Genomic DNA, 22180 nt, shown 5'->3' with positions numbered 1-22180 from the left:
TTTCCGTAAATAAAATTTACACATTCAACTTCCCTTAAGATATCTTCCCCAGATTGTGGTATAGGAGCTACCCCAAACTCTATAGTTTCATCAAATTCACGACTCTGTTTTCGAAATGGGTGTTCAGCTGATAACCATCAATAATGACCCATATAACAGGACTTCCGACCATACTGTAGCCATCGAGATTCAGTTTTTTCAGCACATATTAGGCAAGCAACCTGACCTTTTGTACTCCACCCTGAAAGATTGGCGTAAGCTGGGAAATCATTGATTGTCCAAAGAAGACAAGCCCGTAAAGTGAAAGATTTGGAAGCTGATGAATCAAAAGCATCAACTCCTGTCCACAGTTGCTTCAACTCTTTAATTAGAGGCTGCATGTAGACATCAATGTCGTTGCCAGGTCCTTTTTCACCAGGGATAACCATTGAGAGTATCAGTGATGATTGTTTCATGCATGCCCAAGGTTCCAAATTATAAGAAATAAGAAGTACGGGCCATGTACTGTGACTTGTACTCATTGTTCGAAATGGATTGAATCCGTCTAGCCAAACCTAGCCTAACATTGCGAGGATCAGATGCAAAATCAGGAAACCTCTTATCAAACGCATCCCAAGCAGAACCGTCAGCTGGATGTCTCAATATACCATCTTTGGTTTGTCCTTCTTTATGCCATCTCATGGATTGTGATGTCTTGGAAGATTGAAATAATCTTTTAAGTCTAGGAATCAAAGGAAAGTACCGTAATACCTTGGCAGGCTTAGGACGGCGACAACTACCATCAACTTGTTCATCTGTATCCAACTTATTAGAAGATTTCCACCTTGAGCTTTTACAAACATCACAACTGATCTTTTTACTAACATCACCCCAATATAACATATAATCATTTGGGCATACATCAATCTTCACGTACCTAAGATTTAATGCAGAAATCTTATTATTTGCTTTATAGTATGTAGTCAGGGTTGTGTTTCCATCTGGAAATGCCTCATTTAAAAACTCCAATAAACATGTCAAAGATTTTTCTAACCATGCAAAAAGTGATTTGAAGTGGTAAAGCCGAAGTAAGAATGAGACGCATGAGTACTTGACACAACCGGGATACAGTGGAATATCACAATCATCTAGAAAAGTATTTGCTCTTTCCGCAGTCCTTTGGGCCTTATTAACATCATACTCCCGACCATTATTCTAAAACTCGCTTGAAACTCCGTCAAAACTCTCATTAAGAGTTGGGATGTTGATACCTAGAGCATCCGTTATGAGATCTCTTAAATCGGCTTCGTTATCTTGTGACAACGTACAAATTGACGGAGAAGTTCTCATGGTTTGGTTGATTTGCATCGATGTTCTTTCAATGGATTCTCCATGAAAAATCCAATGCTTGTATTCTTTTATTATACCATAAAGACGAAGATGCTAACCCACAATATGTGGTTCGTGCAATATCCTATTATTGCAACGATGGCACGGACAATATATTTTTCCGTTAGAAAGTGATTTTCCAATTGTAAATGATAGAAATCTTTCTATTCCAGCTAGGTGATTGGTGCTAAATCTTGGAGCATCTATCCAACTTTTATCCACCATCTGTTAAAGTAATTAATATTAAAATAGAGTATCTATGAATGCCTAACCATAAGGTTCATGTGTGAAAAGATATGGGCTTTCTGGTGAATTAACCTAAACTAGAACTACCTAATCCAGAAATAAAATAACAAATTTAAATATTAAAATAAATAAAATTTATCTTTATGATAATTAAATAATATTAAAATTTATGATAAATAATATCTAAATTCCTAAATAAAATAGTCCAAACTACAAAGATAGAAAAATTTTAAACCTAAATCTAAAAAACAGAAAGAAAAAAAAAAGAAAAGAAAAGGTTAACTAACCTTTTGGTTATATCAAACTCTATCTCAATTATAGTAAAAAGTATATGCCATTATTCATGCTTCGGGATCTTTAATTTAGCTTGAAAAATTCAAAAAAATAATACCATCAACAACGTAGCTCAAAAAAGCTTCATATGAGGCAAGCTCAATTAAGAAGGGCAAATATGTTTTATCATTTATTATTTTATGCATAATATTTTTATCTTGTATTATAAATGATTTATTACTACTTTTATGTTTATGCTATTAATTGATTATAAAATATTATTATTTATATAAGTTGAAATTTAATTATAAGTTGATAAAATTTTAATTTAAAACATGCAGATTAATGAATTAATCAATGATTTCACTTTTTTTGGTACTTCATTAATAAATTAAAAAGCAGCTCTAAACATAACACTACCACCCATATCAGCTTTAACAAACTGGAGCATAAAGCTCAACATAGATAAACATAGTCTTTAGAAACGTCTCTTACAAAGCAAACTAAGAGTGCTGCCCTTTCTAGCCAGTACATCAAGGAGACTATTTCCCTCCCTGAAATTATAAAGCAATCAACTATTCTGGAAGGTCCCAATAAAGTCTTGCAAACATTCACCAAGGTGTTGTAAAGCAAATTTAAAATGTGGGGCATTTTAAGGTTTTTGTTTGGATTCTACAGTTTAGGCAATGGTATTTGTTCGGTTAATGGTGTCTGTACTCTTTTCGGAAAAATATTAATGCTTACTGTCGATGATGCCTCCTGAAGTTGAAAATCAGTGGCTCCATTTGGGCCATATACACAATATATATAGTTTTGATTTGCATTCTTAAATATGGTCGTAATTAAAATCCAGTAATCACAATATCTAGTTCCTTTACACTAGCCTGAAGTTTAGTTCAGTTTGCTTAGTATTTGGAAACTATATATAAGGGGATGCAAATGTATGAAAACTATATATCATACTGAAATCAGACAGAACAAAGGTAATTTCAATCAGATTATTACTGTTTATAATTTTCAATCAATCATCAACACAAACACGCCACAATAGAACTAAATGATGTTTATAATTTTTAATTTGCATTTGTCTATTGAAAATCAAATAACAAATCCCATCTCAAAAGACCACCACAACCAGCAAATACCCATAACATTCTACTCCATCCTTATTCATGCATAACAACAATGTCCTATGTGAAACAAAAATAACACAGAAATCAAGCTTTTTAGGGATACCCATTTCATTTCTCACAATCTTTGACTTTGTTATGCAAAATTTAAAAAATAAAAATAAAGACGAATGAATCAACATGAGAAAGGGAAAATAATAAAAACAAATAGATCTGGGGTTTTGTCTTAAATAAAAAGAAAAGGAAAAAGAAAAACCAAAAGGAAGGAAGAAATACCTGTTAGGAAAGGCGAAGACCATGAAAAGGAGAAGAGGAGCGGAGTAAACTGTGTGAGAGAGATAGAAGCTTAACTTAGTTGTTTGAGAGTGCTTTGGAATCTTTGACTCTGAAACACTATTTTGTTTGAAGTGTTTTCTTTGTATTTCCAGACAAATCAAGTCTCCACAAACACAACCCTATCTTTAATTTTGATTTTGCTTATAAATTAAACTTTACTTTATTATTACTTTAGTTTTAATTACACTCTTGATCCTAATTATTATTCTCATTATATTTACTTGTACCGTAACTAAAATAACATTGAATTTACGTAACTAAAATAATTTTTATGTATGTTTGAAACTCAAGACTTCAAAAATTTTATTTTTAAAATTTGAATTTATTCACTTTATAAAATATAATATATTTTACTATTACACTCAATACTTTCAAAGTTGTATTTTAAATTTACTTGTTTCAATTTTTTTATAATTTTCATTTAGCCAACCTATTTCAGAAATAGTGAGTGGCAAATTTCAGAAAAGTAATGTTATTGAAAAAAACTTAATTGTTACTCAAATAACACTATCACATTATCTGTATCTCTTTTTTTCTCAAACTCATACCTCTTTGGTGTATTTCTCATATCATTTCATTTTATCCATTTATTTTAAGTCATTAATATTGGAATATAAAACACTATAAATATTATGTTTATTAATTAAATAATCCTCCAAAAAGAAAGATAAACCCGTAATATTTGCAACACTAAAAATTAAAGAAATAAATTAGATATGCATCACATCAAACAAATTCACTAAAATTTTCAATTTACTAATTAATTTTGTTTCTCTAGAGATACATGGGTTAGCAATTTTTTAATTTTAATATATATAAAGTTTATCTATTATCTCTTAAATAATTTAAACTATAATCATAATTTTAATATATTAAAATTAATATTATTTCTTTTACAATTATATAAGAATTATTTAATATATAAATTAAAAAAATCAGTCATATGCTAAAAAATTTTAAAATTATTTTAAATAATAGTATTTTAATATTTTTATTTTAACATATATTTTTTTATATTTTACTTTCAAATTTTGTCTACGTGCGAAAAGAATACATGATAGACAATTGGATGATGGGTGAGAATACCGGGAGCAAAACGATGCCGTTTAATTTAAAATAAAATGATTTTTTGTGACGTTTTTATCAAAATCCTAAGCCTTAAACCACAAACCTTAAACCTCAAGACCATAAAATCCTAAACCTTAAAACCATACACCCTAAACCCTAAACTCCTAAACCATAAATCCTAAATCCTAAACCCTAAAACCTAAATATAGAAGCTAACAACGAAACCTTTAAGTTAAACTTATATCGCAATACAGTTCATATTAAAAAAATCTGAGATTAATCGCTTATATCAGTATAAAATTTATTAATTTTTAATAAATAGAAGATGAATGATTTGGGGGATTTAGGCCAACTCTTAAATCTTAAACCCTAAACCCTAAACCCTAAATCCTAAACCTTAAACCCTAAACACCCTAAACCCATTAGGCATGCATATACCAACCTTTATACAAAGATTTGGCCAAAGTGTATGTTGGCTAGTCTATCCCAACACTTAAGAAAGTGTCGGCCCAAAAGTGTAGGCATAGTGTTGGACAAAGCTGACTCTTATTTAAGCGTTGCATTAAGCATGCATATCACAACCCTTATATAAAAAGTTAACCTAAGCGTATGTCGGTAAGTCTATCCCAACACTTAGGAAAATATATATCGTCTTAGGACTAGACAAAGCCAACTCTTATTTAAGCGTTGCCTTTGGCATGCATATCCCAACCCTTATACAAAGAGTTGGCTAGAGCATATGTTGGCCAGTCTATCCCAACACTTCAGAAAGTGTCGCACAAAAACTGTTGTCTTAGAACGAGACAAAAGCCAACTCTTATTCAAGCGTAGCCTTAGGCATACATATCCCAACCCTTATACAAAGAGTTGGCCAAAGCATAGTCTATCCCAACACTTAAGAAAGTGTCACCAAAAAAGTGTCGTCTTAGGACTATACAAAAGCCAACTTTTATTCAAGCGTTGCCTTAGACATACATATCCCAACCCTTATACAAAGAGTTGGCCAAAGCATAGTCTATCCCAACACTTAGTAAAACGTCGCCACAAAAGTGTCGTCTTAGGACTATACAAAAGCCAACTTTTATTCAAGCGTTGCCTTAGGCATACATATACCAACCCTTATACAAAGAGTTGGCCAAAGCATAGTCTATCCCAACACTTAGGAAATGTTGCCACAAAAGTGTCATCTTAGGACTAGATAAAAACCAACTCTTATTTAAGCGTTGCTTTAGGCATACATATCCCAACCCTTAGGAAAGTGTTGCCCCAAAAGTGTCGTCTTAGGACTAGACAAAGCCAACTCTTATTTAAGCGTTGCTTTAGGCATGCATATACCAACCCTTATACAAAGAGTTGCTAAAGTCCAGTCTATACCAACACTTGCCCCAAAAGTGTCGTCTTAGGACTAGACTTTTGCCAACTCCTATAAAAGCGTTGCTTTAGGCTTGCATATCCCAACACTTATGAAAGAGTTGCCTAAAGCGTATTTTGGCCAGTCAATCCCAACACTTAGGAAAGTGTTGCTCCATAACTGTCGTATTACGGCATTTTTGACGTAGTGATATTAATAATGTAAACATGAAATGGTAGTGAACATATATATATATAAAATATATAATACTTGATTAAAAATATGTACGTAAAAATAATATAATATAAAGAGGAAAAATAATGATAATATAATAAAAGAAAATATATATATACATATACCAAAAATATATTCATAATAATAGTATTGAGTATTAAAAGTATATATATAGACAAAAATATATGCATAATATAATATTGAAAGTATTTACACGGGAAGATATTAAAATATATACGTAATATATATAAAACATATATATATATATATTTTAGAAATGATAATAATATAAAAAACTATTAACACACTACAAAAATATGTACATGTATATACATATATAAATATTGAGTGAATATCGAAACTAGTACTAATAATAGTGATAATGAATATAATGATAATGATAATAAATATATATATACATATAATAGTAAAAAAACGAAATATTTAAAAATATAACTAAATATAAAATAATAATAATAATAATAAAAGTATGTACGTAATATAGTGTTAAAATACATACATAATATAGTTATTAAAAAATATACATAATATAATAAAATATATGAATAATATGATATTTTAAAAATATACATAATATATAAAAATATAATATAAAAAATACATAATATAATATTAATATATATGCATAATATAGAGTATAATATATATATTAAAAGAATATATATGACGTACTAATATATTAACAAAAAACAATAATGTTAAAAAACTATTAATAATACTATATACAATATATATATACATAAGTATTAAGTAAAATAATAGTAATGAAATGCTAATAAATAAAAATATAATAATAATAATAGTAATAAAATATAATAGTATAAATAATATTAAAATTAAAATAAAATAATGAGAAAAAGTGAAAAAAAAGGACGAAATTGAATTAAAAATGAAATTTTTGAGGCAAATTCGAAATAAAAATAGAAAGAAAGGACTTATTTGAACGCGCGTGGAACAACGGAAGGCCTAAAGTGCAATAACCCCCCTTTTTAAAACGCACAGCATCATCTAGGGTCAAATTGAAAGGCGCGATAAATTTTGGGGCCGAATTAAAAGTAAAAAAAATTGATTGTAGAAGCATGAAAAAACGGAAGGGTTAAAAGTGCAATTAGCCCCTCCAATGAAAAACACGCGGATCCTTGAAGTGGGTTGGGTCAACACGCGGGTTAGCTCCAAAACGATGTCATTTTGCGTTTGGGGAGAGTACCCAAAACGTTGCCGTTTTAAAAGGCTATAAAAGCCAAAATTTTTTGATAAAATTTCATTCATGCTATCCTTCTAAAAAAAAAAAACTCAGTTGCTCTCTCAATCCCTTTCTCTCGCCCTTTGATCGGACTCAAAGTCAGGCGAACAAGCCGCCATATGTCACCGTTGTCGGCCACTGCGCGCGGTGGCCAGAAATCCGAAGAGGTATATATTTTTTCCCTTTTTTTATATGTTTTAAGAAGTGTTCCTTTTTTTTTATTTATATTATATATTTATGTGTATACGAATATAGATGGAGGATTCGACTAAAAAAGAAAAAGAGAAAAAAGTTACCTTTAGCTTTCAGTTTCAATTTCTGAGATTTTGGGTTTGTATTCAATGCTATCTACTTACTTTGATATTATTGAAACCACTGCTTTTGGTTTTAATCTGCTAGTATTAATGAAAAACAAAAAAGTCCCCTTTTTAGTTTAGATTTTGGCTTTTTAAAGCCAAGTTACATGCCATTTTTTATTATTATCTGTCCCTTCTCCTTTTTGATCTTTGCAGGTCGGTGGACGGTGGAGCAGGTGGCTGACATGGTGGTGGCAGACCTAGGTGCGACGCACCTAGGTGTTAGGAGGCTAGGGTTCTCTTTTTTTGTTAATGTTTTTGGGCTGATGTTAGTGGGTTAGGGTTTGTTTATTTTGGGCTGGTAGTTTAGGTTTTATTTTGTTTTGGGTTAAAGGTTATAATTGGGCTTTTGTAATGTAAATAGGCCCAAAATTGGCCTACAACATCTTAAATGTAATAATTTTTGTTGTATTTCTGTAGTAAATTTATTAGGCTCAAAAAGTCCAATAATTTTATTATTAATTTCTTTAATTTTTACTTCTGCCGTATTAGTATATTCATTAATAGAAGTCCAACTTATTGCTAGATCTTCTGCTAAGTCATTTATTTCAAAATTTTTTGTTTAATTTTTAAAAATAAACACTCTTCTATTAGAGGGTCTGTAATAGATATAAAGTAATTTGGTTTAACTTTAAATCCTATTACTCTCGTATGTAAACTAGATTGAATACCTCCAATAAGTGCTTTTATTGGATTTTCAAATCTTTTATCTAATAAACTGCTATTATAGGTATATCATGACCTTTTCTAAATAAAGCTCTAATTGTTATCATAATTATACCTAAATGTATATATCTAACTTGAGGATATTTCTTTCTAAATCTTTTATTTTATCTTTAGTAAATAATGGAATTTCTGTTAATCCTCCTCCTCTAGTATTTTTAGCATTGTATTGCCACTAATTTTTTCTATGTGTCTTTGACTCCATATTTTGAATTTAGATATTTTATATTTTCTTCTTTAGAAATATGATTTTATTTATTTTTCTATCATTTCATCGAAAAGTCTTTTTTTCTCCAATTAAAATTTCTAATTTTATATCCTATTGTTCGATTTAGGAATTTATTCTAACTGGTTTTAGAACTACTTCCTACATTAAACATAAATATATATTCTTCATTATCTAAATCGAGTCTGCTTTCGATATTAATTCATATAATATTTCTTTAGGATTTATTTCTTTTCTAAGCATATTTCTAAATCTTGTTCTTCAAGAGTTTTAATCCTTTTTTTTGCATTTTTCTTTTGTTAAGACAATTTGGTGCTATATGACCTTCTTCATCACATATAAAACATTTACATATTTGTTTTTAAATTTTTAGAAGTTTTTCTTCTAACAATTTTTCCTTTTATTATAACTAGTATATTTTTATTTCCTAATTTCCATCTAACTAACTTATATCTTCTATTTATTTTTCTATGTTTTTTATAAGTATTATGACGTATTGGTTTAAATCCAAATTCCCACTCATTTTCTAAAAATTTAGTACAATGTCTAGCACTTAATTTGTTTTTAACCTGTTTAGAAGCTTAAGTTTGTAAGCAATGTAAAATTATTCTTTCTTTTGTAAAATTTATTCTATTAGCTATAGAGTTTATATTTTTTGGTTCTACTCAGCTTTTTACTATGTTTTTCTAGATAATTTGTATATTTTTGTATGCAAATTTCATCCCATGGTAGTGATAATTTATGAAAATATTAGTTTTTCAAAATCCTATATTTTCATTTTTTATTTTTGATATTTATGAGGAAATTTTTAGAAAATTCTTCTAAATATCTAATATCACATAATTTAATTTTTGACTATATATAACTAGATACACTATCTTGGTCTTTTTTTTTTATCAAAATAGCCACAAAATTCTATTTTTAGAATAAAAGTTAGTCCTTTTAAAAGATCTTTAGGAGTTCCTATCGATTAATTAGATAAATAATTTTATTAAAATATATCATTATAATTTTATTCTACAGAAAATATCTTAACACTATTAATTAAATATTATAAAATAGATTATATAATTTTATTAATAAATAATTTTGATAAATTATAATAATTTTATAAAAATATCTATAAATAAATAACATATTAATATTTTATTCAATTTACACAAATAATGTCGATTTCTTATTCCTAAAATATTATGTTTTCCTGAAATGCTAGAGACATATTATTAGGAAATAATTTTATATATCAACATTTACCACTTTCTATATATAAAATCTAATAATATTATCTGCAGAAAAGACTTCAGTAGAAATATCTTTAGTAGATAATCATAAATTTGTGTGTGATAAAATTTTATACCACCAAGAAAAGAACAGATTAAACAACTAGAAATAGTTCATTGGTTGTTTAAAATATTAGAAAATAATTTCAGTGAAGAACCACTGAAATTATGGCAAAATAGCCCTAGATATTGTGAAATTAAATTGGAAAATTTCAATAAAATTATTAGAGAAAGGAACCATGTTGAAATAAAAGAAAAAGTTAAGATGATAATTAATTATAAAAGATTAAATCAAAATATTATTTTTATGAATATTTTATTCCAAGAAAGGATATTTTAATTAATCGGGCTAAACAAGCAAAATGTTTTAGTAAATTTGATTGTAAATTAGAATTTTGGCAAATCATGTTAATCGATGAATCTAAATCTTTAACAGCTTTTAGTGCACCTAATGATCATTATCAATAGAGAGTAATGCCATTTGGGTTGTGTAATGACATATTATTAGGAATAGTTAATTATGGAAGAAATTTTTTATTAACTTATCTGAAAAAATAGGTAAGTTATATGAAAAATTAAAAATGATAAATCTTTTATCCGGTCTAAAAAGATTCGAAATTATAAAAATTTAAAATCGAAATAAATTATATTCCAAAAGTTTATTTATCTAAAACGGTGATAAATTAATTCTAGAAACAAATGCATCACAAAATTATTAGGGATGTATTTTAAAAGCTAAGACGACTAATAATAAAAAATTAATATGTGGATATAGTTCGTAAATTTAAACCAAATGAAATTAATTATGCTATATATGAAAAAGAATTATTAGTTATTAAAGAAGGAATAAAGACTTTTCTTATATATTTAGCACCTGAAAATTTTATCATAAAACTGATAATTAGGCGGTTAAACAATTTCTTACTAATAAAAGTTTAGAATCGATTACCTAGGAGAATTAGATGTTACAATGAATTATGTACTTTTAATTTTGAAGTTTTATATGTGAAAGGCACGATGATATTATTACTCACTATCATACAAGGAAGATTTTACAAGTTATAAATTATCTTTAATAAAATACTTATAAAAATTTATTAAACTTACAAGTTATAAATGACTTAAAATTAAAATATAAAAATAGTCCTAAAAATATATACATATAATATTATACATAAAATTAAAATATAAATGACTATTGTTGTAAACAATAACAATATTTTGCCAAAAGAAAATTTTTAAATTATTTTGTAGGAACATTCCAAGGGAATGTTTTTACTTAAATTCAAACTTATATTGTACGAGGTAAATATTTTTAAAATATCCGCGCGAAGATTACTATGTTATTACATAGTTTTCTTACCTGTGTCATATACGAATCTACTATATGTATAAATTATTTGAAATATAATATATAGTTGTGTCACTAGGCTTTTAAAATTGTTTTGTATAGTCTTCTCTAATGCTTTGAGAAGAAGAATCAATCACCAATGCTTCTAGACCCCAATTACCAGTCACTCGAGATAGGACTTCTCCGACTTCCATGGTTACCGGCTTCGAAGACTTGGACGGAGGGGAAGACAAGTCAACTCAAGAATACACTACTTTGACATCCTCAAGTGACAAATAAAGGGGAGGAACTGAACTACCTTACACTTATTGGAATCCCTAGACTATTGATAGAAAGAATTTCCAACTCGACGGAATAAATCTAGCTGAAAGCTTTCTTCTCTGATCTCGAACATTGATCATCAGATCGACTTGAATCTAAGATATGTTATTATATTCGCCAATAGATATTGATCCACCATATTAATCATTGAATTGTTGCTGAAGCTCGCTAGTTGAACTTAAAAAAAAATTTAACAGCCCAGTAGTTTAAATTAAAACTTTCGAATAATTTAATAACTTAAATAAAAATTTTCAAATAACTTAATAATTATTTTATAATTTTTGAAGTTAAAATGACCAATTTAATAACATTAGTTGTACGTTACCGCAAATTATTTTAACCAAATTTTTATTTTTATTTTCTTATTGTTTAATATTCCTTTTCCTACTTTTAACCAATTTTTTTGTTCTTTTCTTTTAGCTTTTAATAATTAGGATAAATTACGTTTAAAAAGATTAAATTATTACTAAATTTATATTTTAGTCACTTAATTTTAAAACACTATATAATAATCACAAAACTAATCTAAAATTTTTATTTAAACCTCTCCCGAATCGGAAGTTTGTTGATCATATAAAGCTGAATCACCAAACTTGAACTAACTAATAGTTTAGTTTGGGTTTTAAACTTTTTGAGTGAGAGAGATAGATAGAGAAGACAGCATTGGCACAGTCTCTCTTTACTTCGTATATCTGATTCAACTGTTGAGTTGGAATTTCTAGTTATTTCTTTATTATTTTTCGATATTTTCAGGTTCGAAATTTCCCCCCATTTTAACGATGCCAAAAGAGAAGACCTCCATAGATTACGTTATGGAGAAGGCATCGGGGCCTCATTTCTCTGGCCTCCGTAGCCCAACCGCCACCGCCACCTCCACGGCATTTTCTGACGCCAATGCTCCTCGTCAGCCCTTCGTCATCGGTATTCCTCACTTCTCTTCTACATAAACAAAGAAAATAGAACATTTCTCTTTGAACTGTTTTTTCTTTTTGCTGTAATTAGCTGTTTTCGCTGTTTTTGCTCTGAAAATATGATTACTTAAAATTAAATTACAGGAAGCTTTTTATTTTTTATATTGTAATTGTGCAGGGGTATCAGGAGGTACTGCTTCTGGTAAGACGACAGTCTGCGATATGATTATCCAACAGCTTCACGATCACCGTGTTGTTCTTGTCAATCAGGTTCAAATTCAAGTTAATTTGTTCATCTTATAACTGAAATTTACCAAACTGTTTGCTCATATTTCTATTCTTTATGGATGAAGGATTCATTTTACCGTGGTTTAACTACTGAAGAGTTAAAACGCGTGCACGAGTATAATTTTGATCATCCTGGTATATTAATATTGTTTGCTGACTTTTGTTGTCTCCTTTTTATATTGGATGCTATTGTTTTTTATCATGCATTGGTTTTTTTGGTTTTTATAGATGCTTTTGATACCGAGCAGCTTCTGGATTGTATTGAGAAGCTCAAAGATGGTCAATCTGTTCAGGTCCCAATCTATGATTTTAAACGTCATCAACGATCTTCAAATAGTTTTCGACAGGTAGTTAGTTAGTTTGTTGTTGAAATTTGCATGATGATGATTCAAAAATTTACGTGTATTCAGTTGAGAACTTGTAATAGTTGTTTTGGCCATGTCTGTTTCAATTTTTAAGTAATGCACTAATGCTTACACTTGAATTTTCCTTTTCTTTGTCCCTTTAATTATTGAGTTCTCTATGGCTTTGTAAAATATCTAAATCCATTGATGATAATGCAATAAGTTGGCAAGCTTATATGGGTTTGTTCTTTGTTTAACCATTGCCAGGTGAATGCTTCTGATGTCATAATTTTGGAAGGAATTCTTGTTTTCCATGACCAGTGTGTTAGGAACCTTATGAATATGAAGATCTTTGTTGACACAGGTTTGACCTCTTTTATCTAGTTCCTTACCATCTTTGTATCCTCTGATGATTGTTTTAGAGATGTTTATACTTATAATTTATTTAAGTTGCTAGATCCTTTCTTTACTTAACATCATGCATAGCTATAAAGGTTAAACAACTTATAGCTGTTGCCAACCACTCAAACCAAAATAGGTTTTAATAACAGGAAACATAAGATCGGTACAAACAAAATAGAAATCTAATGTCTACCAAGAGAAAGGTGATTGAAGTCCTAGCTGATCTAGAAACTCATGTATAAAACAAAGCTACAATTAACATTTGAATTTAATTGCTAACTACTTACTGTTCTGAGCTGTAATAGCTTGAGGCCCTCCAACTAGTAGAAGATTAAATTTTATCAGTGGTTATTTCCAGAAGCCAATACAATATTCAAAGAATCTTAAATTTGGGTTCTTAGATCCGCACGGGTTTTCATTGATAAATTACCCTTAGAATTCCATTGCTTCACTTAGTTGAATGAATTTGCATGCATTTGTTTTGTGGCTTGAACTTATATTTACAATGGTGCATCTGTTGTTTTTCCTCTGACCATGTATCTCTTTCTTACTCTTATGGTTTCTAATGGTTCTCTATTTTATTTGGAAATTTATTACTTGTAGATGCTGATGTGAGGCTTGCTCGCAGAATAAGACGAGACACAGTTGAGAGGGGTAGGGATGTAAGCTCTGTTCTTGAACAAGTAAGCTGGTTCATACCAAAATTCTCTTTCTAATTTCATACTTGAAAACCTGGAATACATTCTGCATCTTTTAATTTTTCTTGTTTGGAATGGTGTGTCAGTTGTATTGAAGCCCTGAAATAAAAATCTGGAAACATAAACAGTGTTGCTTGTAGATTTGAAACAGAATATGTACTTGTTTTCTTAACGTTCTATTCCATTAAAATATTTATGTGAACTTTTGGTTAATGTGCCTCCTTAGTCCTTGCATTAATTCTTCAAACATTTTGATAATTACATTGTCATGTGTTATTTTTGCAGTACGCAAAGTTTGTCAAGCCTGCATTTGATGGTTTTGTTCTGCCATCAAAGAAGTATGCTGATGTCATCATCCCCCGAGGAGGTGAAAATCATGTTGCCATTGATTTGATTGTGCAACATCTCCGCACTAAGCTTGGTCAGCATGATCTCTGCAAAATATATCCCAATGCATATGTAATTCAGTCAACATTTAAGGTTATCTGGTGTTTTATCTCTTAACTTATTTCAATTACAACTTGTTGAAGTACATATACTTTTTTCCCATTAGACTTATAATGCCACTTGTATGCTTTAAGTTATTTCCAACTATTTTCTGTTAATCTGTAATTATTTGTTGCGTTTATGTCTCTGGTCTTTATATGGTCTTTAATTATTATTATTATTATTTATTTTAAATTTTTTAATGAAATCATAAGTAATATTTATGGTTCAGATTAGAGGAATGCATACTCTGATTAGAGACCAGGAGATTTCTAAGCATGACTTTGTCTTTTATTCAGATCGGCTTATTCGTCTGGTACCTTCTGTTTTGTATATTGTGCATAAAACATGCTTTGTTTCTGTTAAATGTTCTGAAAATGTAACTGGATTTTTTTTGCATTTGATTTAGGTGGTGGAGCATGGTCTTGGGCATTTGCCATTATTGGAACCCACCATTCTTTGAAAAGTCAAATGGGGTGGGCACCGAAAGTAGAAAGTAATATTGGTTGGCAAGTTGGGTTAAAAGTTGGCATGGGATAATTGCAATTTTGGTCTCTAATTGTATAGGGACATTGCAAGTTGATCCTTGAACCTCAACTATAAATAGGCCTAACCATTTCTTACTTTCTTCATCCCATAATTGCCATTCTCTACTTAAGGCATTATTCTCTCTCTCTATTTGTAAATTTCACTTGTAATTTTTGGAGTGAAATATATTTGGTAGTGCCCGAGGACGTAGGCAAAATTTGCTGAACCTCGTTAAAATTCTGGTGTTCTTTATTATTTGTTTTGCATATTTTGTGAATGTGATTGTAGTGATTTATTGTGCTATTAAATTACGATAGAGGGATATTCTGGCTAGGAAAGACTTGGTATTTAAGTGATCTTCGTGATCTACCTCTCTTTCCTGGGAATTGAACTTGGTGTGATTTTTCAGTACAATAATTTTACTCTTTCACACGCTTCCGCGCAACAATTGGTACCAGAGCCAGATTCGTACTTGGGGAATACGACCGTTTACGGTACTATTCACGTATACAGCACTATTCACGTATACAGTACTATTCACGTATACGGCACTATTTACGAATACGGTACTGTTCACGTATACAGTAGTTGGGATTGAGGAGAAAAATGGCAGCAGCATCGTCATCAGCAAGGACTACTGTGACAAATGCAAAATTTGAAGTAGAGAAATTTGACGGTACCAATAATTTTGGTATGTGGCAATGTGAGATCCTGGATGTCTTATGTCAGCAAGAGCTAGATATAGCCCTTGAAGAAAAACCTGACAAGATGGATGACAAGGAGTGGGCCAAGATCAATAGACAGGCGTGTGGTACAATCCGCCTATGTTTGGCCAAAGAGCAGAAGTACTCTGTCATGAGGGAGACATCAGCGAAGAAGTTATGGGATACACTGGAAGAAAAGTTTCTAACGAAAAGTCTTGAAAATAGGCTTTATATGAAAAAGAAACTTTATCGATTCACATATGCACCCGGTATGTCGATGAATGACCATGTGAACTCATTCAATAAAATTTTAGCAGACTTGCTAAATTTGGATGAGAAATTTGAAGATGAAGACAAGGCATTATTGTTGTTGAATTCCCTTCCTGATGAATATGATCATCTTACCACCACATTGCTTCATGGGAAGGACACGATCACATTTGATGCAGTCTGTAGTGCGTTGTATAGATCTGAGACTCGAAAGAAAGATAAAAGAGATCACAGAGATACAACCGCGAAGTCTTAACGATGAAGAGGTCGTTCACTGACAAATCGGTAGAAGGGAAAGTCCAAGGGAGACCCGCCAAAGATGAATGTGCCTTTTGCAGTAAAAAGGGCATTGGAAAAAGAATTGTCCTAAGCTACAAAAGGGCAAGGCTATTTCTAATGCATGTGTGTGAGCATGATGAGGAGTCGACTTTAGCTTGGTTGGCATGGCAATGGCATGTCAAGCGGATGAGTGGATTTTGGATTCAGGATGTACTTACCATATGTGTCCTAATAAGGACCTGGTTTTCTAGTCTTAAAGAGCTAGAAGGTGGAATTGTTCTTATGGGCAATGATAGTGCTTGTAAGACAATGGGAGTGGGTGCAGTCCAATTGAAGAATCACGACGGCTCAATCTAAGTCTTGACAGATGTTCGCTACGCACCTAGCACGAAGAAAAATCTCATCTCATTAGGGCCCTAGAATCTAAAGGGCTCACAATCACTTTGAGAGATGTATTACTAAAAGTAGTAGTTGGGCAATTGACGGTGATGAAAGGCACAAGAAGAAATAACTTGTACTTTTTAAATGGAAGTACAGTTGTTGGATCAACATCAACAATTTCTACAAAAAATGTAGATTCAGAGGCTACCAGATTATGGCATATGCGATTGGGACATGCTGGTGAAAAAGCTTTGCAGACATTGGCGAAGCAAGGCTTGTTGAAAGGTGCAAATTCTTGCAAAATGGAATTCTGTGAACATTGTGTTCTGGGCAAGCAGAAGAGGGTAAAATTTGGTCCAGCAATTCACAATACGAAAGGAATTCTGGACTACGTTCACAGTGATGTGTGGGGACCTACCAAAGTAGCTTCTTTGGGAGGTATGCACTATTTTGTTACTTTTGTTGATGATTATTCAAGAAAAGTATGGGTGTATCTAATGAAAAGAAAAGTGAAGTTTTGGATGCATTTCGAAATGGAAGAAGATGGTGGAGACTCGGATCGGTCGAAAGGTCAAACGACTTCGATCGATAATGGTCGAGTACAAAACGATCCATTTCTACAAGTATGCCAAGATGAGGGCATTGTGCGACACTTCATCGTTCGGGATACACCATAGCAGAATGGGGTGGCAGAACGCATGAATCGAACTATACCTTGGAGAAAGTTCGATGTATGTTGTCCAATCTTTGGATTGGACAAAGAATTTTGGGTGAGGCGATTACATATGCGTGCCATCTAATTAACCGTTTGCCATCACCGCAATAAATGGAAAAACTCCTATGGAGATGTGGATCGGTAAATCACATCGATTATGATTCTTTACATGTATTTGGTTCCACTGCATATTATCATGTAAAAGAATCTAAGTTAGACCCAAGAACAAAGAAAGCATTATTCTTGGGTATAACTGATAGAGTAAAAGGATACCGTCTCTGGTGTCCTAATACAAGGAAAATTGTTTTCAGTAAAGATGTGACTTTTGATGAATCAACCATGTTGAAGTACAATGATTCACAAAAGGATGACAAAACCAGTAGTACTTTGCAGCAGGTGGAGCTTGAAAAGGTTAACGATGATCTAGCTAATATTGGAAGGACAAATGATGAAGAGGTTCCTACCCAAGAACCTCTACAGCAACAAGATTCAATTGCATATAGAAGGCCAAGAAGAGATTCGTAAGCCGCTTCGCTTTGATGATATAGTGGCCTATGCACTTCCAATTGCAGATGATGATGTTCCTTCTACTTACGAAGCGATAAGTAACCACGATGGTGTAAAGTGGAAGCAAGCAATGAATGAAGAAATGCGTCTCTTCATAAAAATAAGACACGGAGTTGGTGACACTACCCAAGGGAAAGAAGGCAATTGGATGCAAATGGGTATATGCAAAGAAGGAAGGATTTCGATAAAATTGAAATTGATACAAGGCTAGATTGGTAGCAAAGGGTTACGTCAGAAAGAAGGAATAGATTACAATGAAGTGTTTTCTCCAGTTGTGAAGCATTCGTCTATTCGGATTTTGCTAGCCTTGGTTGCGTAATATGATCTTGAACTAGTTCACTTGATGTGAAGACCGCGTTTTACACGGTGATTTGGAAGAGAAATCTATATGACTCACCAGATGGATTCAAGGTTCTTTGGAAAAGAAAATTGGGTTTGCAAACCTGAAAAAGTCGCTTTATGGATTGAAGCAATCTCCGAGGCAGTGGTACAAGCGATTTGATCAGTTCATGAAAGGGCAAAGGTACACAAGAAGTAAATTTGATCATTGCGTGTATTTTCAGAAGCTACAAGAAGAAACTTTCATATACTTACTCTTATATGTTGATGATATGCTAATAGCATCTAAGAGCAAAGTTGAGATTGAAAGATTGAAGACTCAACTCAATCTCGAGTTTGAGATGAAAGATCTAGGAGAAGCTAAAAAGATTCTCGGCATGGAAATATGGAGAGATAGAGCTCATAATAGAGTTAGCTTGTCTCAGAAGCAGTATTTGAAAAAGGTACTACAGCAGTTTGGCATGAACGAGCAGACAAAACCTGTAAGTACCCCGTTGGCTTCTCATTTCAAGCTTTCTGCACAACTATCTCCTTCGACGAATACGGAACGAGAATACATGTTGCAAGTTCCGTATTCTAATGCAGTGGGTAGCTTGATGTATGCAATGGTGTGTACAAGACCCGACATTTCACAGCGAGTTAGTATAGTGAGCGGTATATGCATAATCTCGAAAAGGACATTGGCAAGCTGTGAAATGGATTCTACGGTATATTCAGAAGACCGTGGATGTTGGATTACTGTTCAAGCAGGATAATACACTTGGTAAAGGTGTTATTGGGTACGTTGATTCTGACTATGCCGGTGATTTGGACAAGCGAAGATCAACCACCGGTTATGTGTTTACACTTGCTGGAGGACCAATAAGTTGGAAGTCTACACTACGATCTCTGATTGCATTGTCAACCACAGAAGCCGAGTACATGGCTGTAACAGAGGCTGTAAAGGAGGCTATTTGGTTACAAGGTATGGCTAAAACCTTGGGGTTGGTTCAGGAGCATATTAACGTGTATTGTGATAGTCAAACTGCTATTCATTTAGCAAAGAATCAAGTCTATCATGCACGTACAAAACATATCGACGTACGATTCCATTTTGTGCGGGAAATTATTGAAGAGGGGAAAATTTGTCTTCAGAAGATCAAGACTGCAGATAATCCCGCAGATATGATGACCAAGGTGGTAACAGCAACTAAGTTCAATGTTTGAACTTAATTAATATCCTGCAAGTTTAACAGTTGAAGAAGGCACTATCAAGTATTGTTGTCAAAAGCAGAAAGAATTGTGTGAAGATAAGATTATCCTAATCAAATCTTCAAGGTGGAGATTATTGGAACCCACCATTCTTTGAAAAGTCAAATGGGGTGGGCACCGAAAGTAGAAAGTAATATTGGCTGGCAAGTTGGGTTAAAAGTTGGCATGGGATAATTGCAATTTTGGTCCCTAATTGTATAGGGACATTGCAAGTTGATCCTTGAACCTGAACTATAAATAGGCCTAACCATTTCTTACTTTCTTCATCCCATAATTGCCATTCTCTACTTAAGGCATTATTCTCTCTCTATTTGTAAATTTCACTTGTAATTTTGGAGTGAAATATATTTGGTAGTGTCAGGGACGTAGGCAAAATTCTTGAACCTCGTTAAAATTATGGTGTTCTTTATTATTTGTTTTGCATATTTTGTGAATGTGATTGTAGTGATTTATTGTGCTATTAAATTACGATAGAGGGATATTCTGGCTAGGAAAGACTTGGTATTTAAGTGATCTTCGTGATCTACCTCTCTTTCCTGGGAATTGAACTTGGTGTGATTTTTCAGTACAATAATTTTACTCTTTCACACGCTTCCGCGCAACAGCCATTCACTGAGAAGCAAGTAATAACACCTACAGGTATGTTTGGTTAAACAATTATGTCGGTTTTTTCTTCTTTGGGCTGTTCTTAAGATGTCTTATCATGAAAGCAATTAATATTCTGCTTACATTTGTAATTTGCTGCTATTTCGTTTCAGCATCCGTATACACTGGGGTTGACTTTTGCAAAAAGTTGTGTGGTGTTTCCATTGTTCGAAGGTTAGCTTTTGATCAGGTGTTGATTTGGTCACCTTTTTTGTTATTTGACAGCAGACCTTGTTTAATCAAAATATGGGGTGTTGAGTGATCTTTTGCTCTATATGATGAAAGTTAAGATGAATTTCCTTCTATTGTCTTGTTCTGGCTATTTGGTACATCATAAATACTGCATTGATTCTAGAATTTCGTTTTAATTAGGTTGGTTGCGATTTTCTATGCTATTCTCTTTTGTTTGACTAAACAGTTTTTCTCTTATTTATTTATTACAGTGGTGAAAGCATGGAAAATGCCTTGCGTGCATGTTGCAAAGGAATAAAAATTGGAAAAATTCTGATTCACCGTGATGGAGATAATGGAAAACATGTTAGTAACATTTTTGACATCTTTATGCTGTTAGGTATTACTTATAATCTTAACTGTTAATTGTTTTTCTCGGATATTTTAGCTTATATATGAAAAGCTTCCTAAGGATATTTCAGAACGGCATGTCCTCCTTCTGGATCCTGTTCTTGCTACAGGTAAGCTTGTTCATCTTCCAAAATGAAGTCTCCGCAACATAGTTCTTCCCCATTTATTGTACTTGCTGTCACTACACTAATGCAAAAGTAGATTAAGCAAAATAAAGCTATCCTGAAGCATTTGCACACTATGTTACTTGGACTTGGTTGTAAGTATCGGATACCGGTATGTATCCAACACTGTTATGTTCAATTTTCTATTGGGTTTTTCCTTGAATTTGGAGGGTCTCTGGATGGTTATATCACCATACTTGTGACTGAAAAAGTGTCTGAGCTGGGTTAGAAGAAAATGAAAAGTTGGAACAACATAGGAAGTCTACAGAGAAATCATCAATTAGAAATTCTTCTGGCTATCAAATTTAAGAATCCAGGAACACATCTGTTGTCAACTCATGTTATGATCCCTGAAAATACGTGTTATTTTGTATTCTTCGATTATTAATGTGGCTTCCGATGAGAACCTGCCTTGATGACTTTTCTTGTAGGGAACTCTGCCAACCATGCCATTGAACTACTCATACAGAAAGGAGTTCCAGAATCGCACATTATATTCCTGAACCTCATCTCTGTGAGCTTTTTCCATATTGTTGGCTGCTGATGCATCTACTATCTTGCAACCCCTACTTCCACCTTTTCTTGTTTCCTCTCCTCCTATATACTCATCCCTCATTTTCTTTTATTCAGGCACCTGAAGGAATCCATTGTGTTTGCAAACGGTTCCCATCCTTGAAAATTGTCACTTCGGAAATTGACGTTGCACTAAACGGGGAGTTCCGTGTCATACCTGGTATGGTTGAGTTTGGAGATCGATATTTTGGTACCGATGATTGATCAACTATAGTTGGAAAGTTGCAACTATAACCAGTATCAAATGGACCAGTAGCTAGAAACGGTGATATCCTCAACTACATATACGCCTGATCAGCCAACTGATTAAATGCAAATTGATGTAAGACAATTCCTGCTGATTGTTCTATGCCTCTTGTTAAATTTGATGGGGCATGGCATAATGATAATCAAAGGTGTTGCTGTGATTTTCTTGAACTTTGCTTTTCGCTTTTTGGCACAGTTGGAACTTCAAACCCACTTGATGCTGCCATGTTATGTTGCTCTAATTCTTTACATATGGGTATATCGTGATAATGACCCATGC

The 22180-nt window shown here is 32.1% G+C and overlaps 1 protein-coding gene and 1 long non-coding RNA gene across 2 annotated transcripts; both read left to right on the top strand.

Annotated features, from left to right (window-relative positions):
- The first annotated feature begins 7294 nt into the window (after window positions 1-7294).
- On the top strand, window positions 7295-8067 carry LOC128281618 (uncharacterized). The gene is made up of 2 exons (XR_008271868.1): window positions 7295-7437; window positions 7783-8067. It is a non-coding gene; the product is annotated as an uncharacterized LOC128281618 (long non-coding RNA).
- A 4033-nt stretch (window positions 8068-12100) lies between these two features.
- LOC108484132 (uridine/cytidine kinase UKL1, chloroplastic-like) lies at window positions 12101-22071 on the top strand. The gene is made up of 15 exons (XM_017787817.2): window positions 12101-12448; window positions 12617-12708; window positions 12792-12861; window positions 12955-13073; window positions 13338-13434; window positions 14076-14155; window positions 14456-14650; window positions 14889-14972; window positions 15066-15091; window positions 20295-20329; window positions 20449-20509; window positions 20779-20872; window positions 20955-21027; window positions 21513-21595; window positions 21712-22071. Exons 1-15 carry the CDS (start codon window positions 12307-12309, stop codon window positions 21856-21858), a joined length of 1398 nt encoding a protein of 465 aa, XP_017643306.1. The 5' UTR covers window positions 12101-12306; the 3' UTR covers window positions 21859-22071.
- Window positions 22072-22180: the final 109 nt, after the last annotated feature.

The sequence above is a fragment of the Gossypium arboreum genome, chromosome 10 (assembly GCF_025698485.1).
Source record: "Gossypium arboreum isolate Shixiya-1 chromosome 10, ASM2569848v2, whole genome shotgun sequence".
NCBI classification, from domain to species: domain Eukaryota; kingdom Viridiplantae; phylum Streptophyta; class Magnoliopsida; order Malvales; family Malvaceae; genus Gossypium; species Gossypium arboreum.
This window is presented reverse-complemented; position numbering and strand designations above follow the sequence as displayed.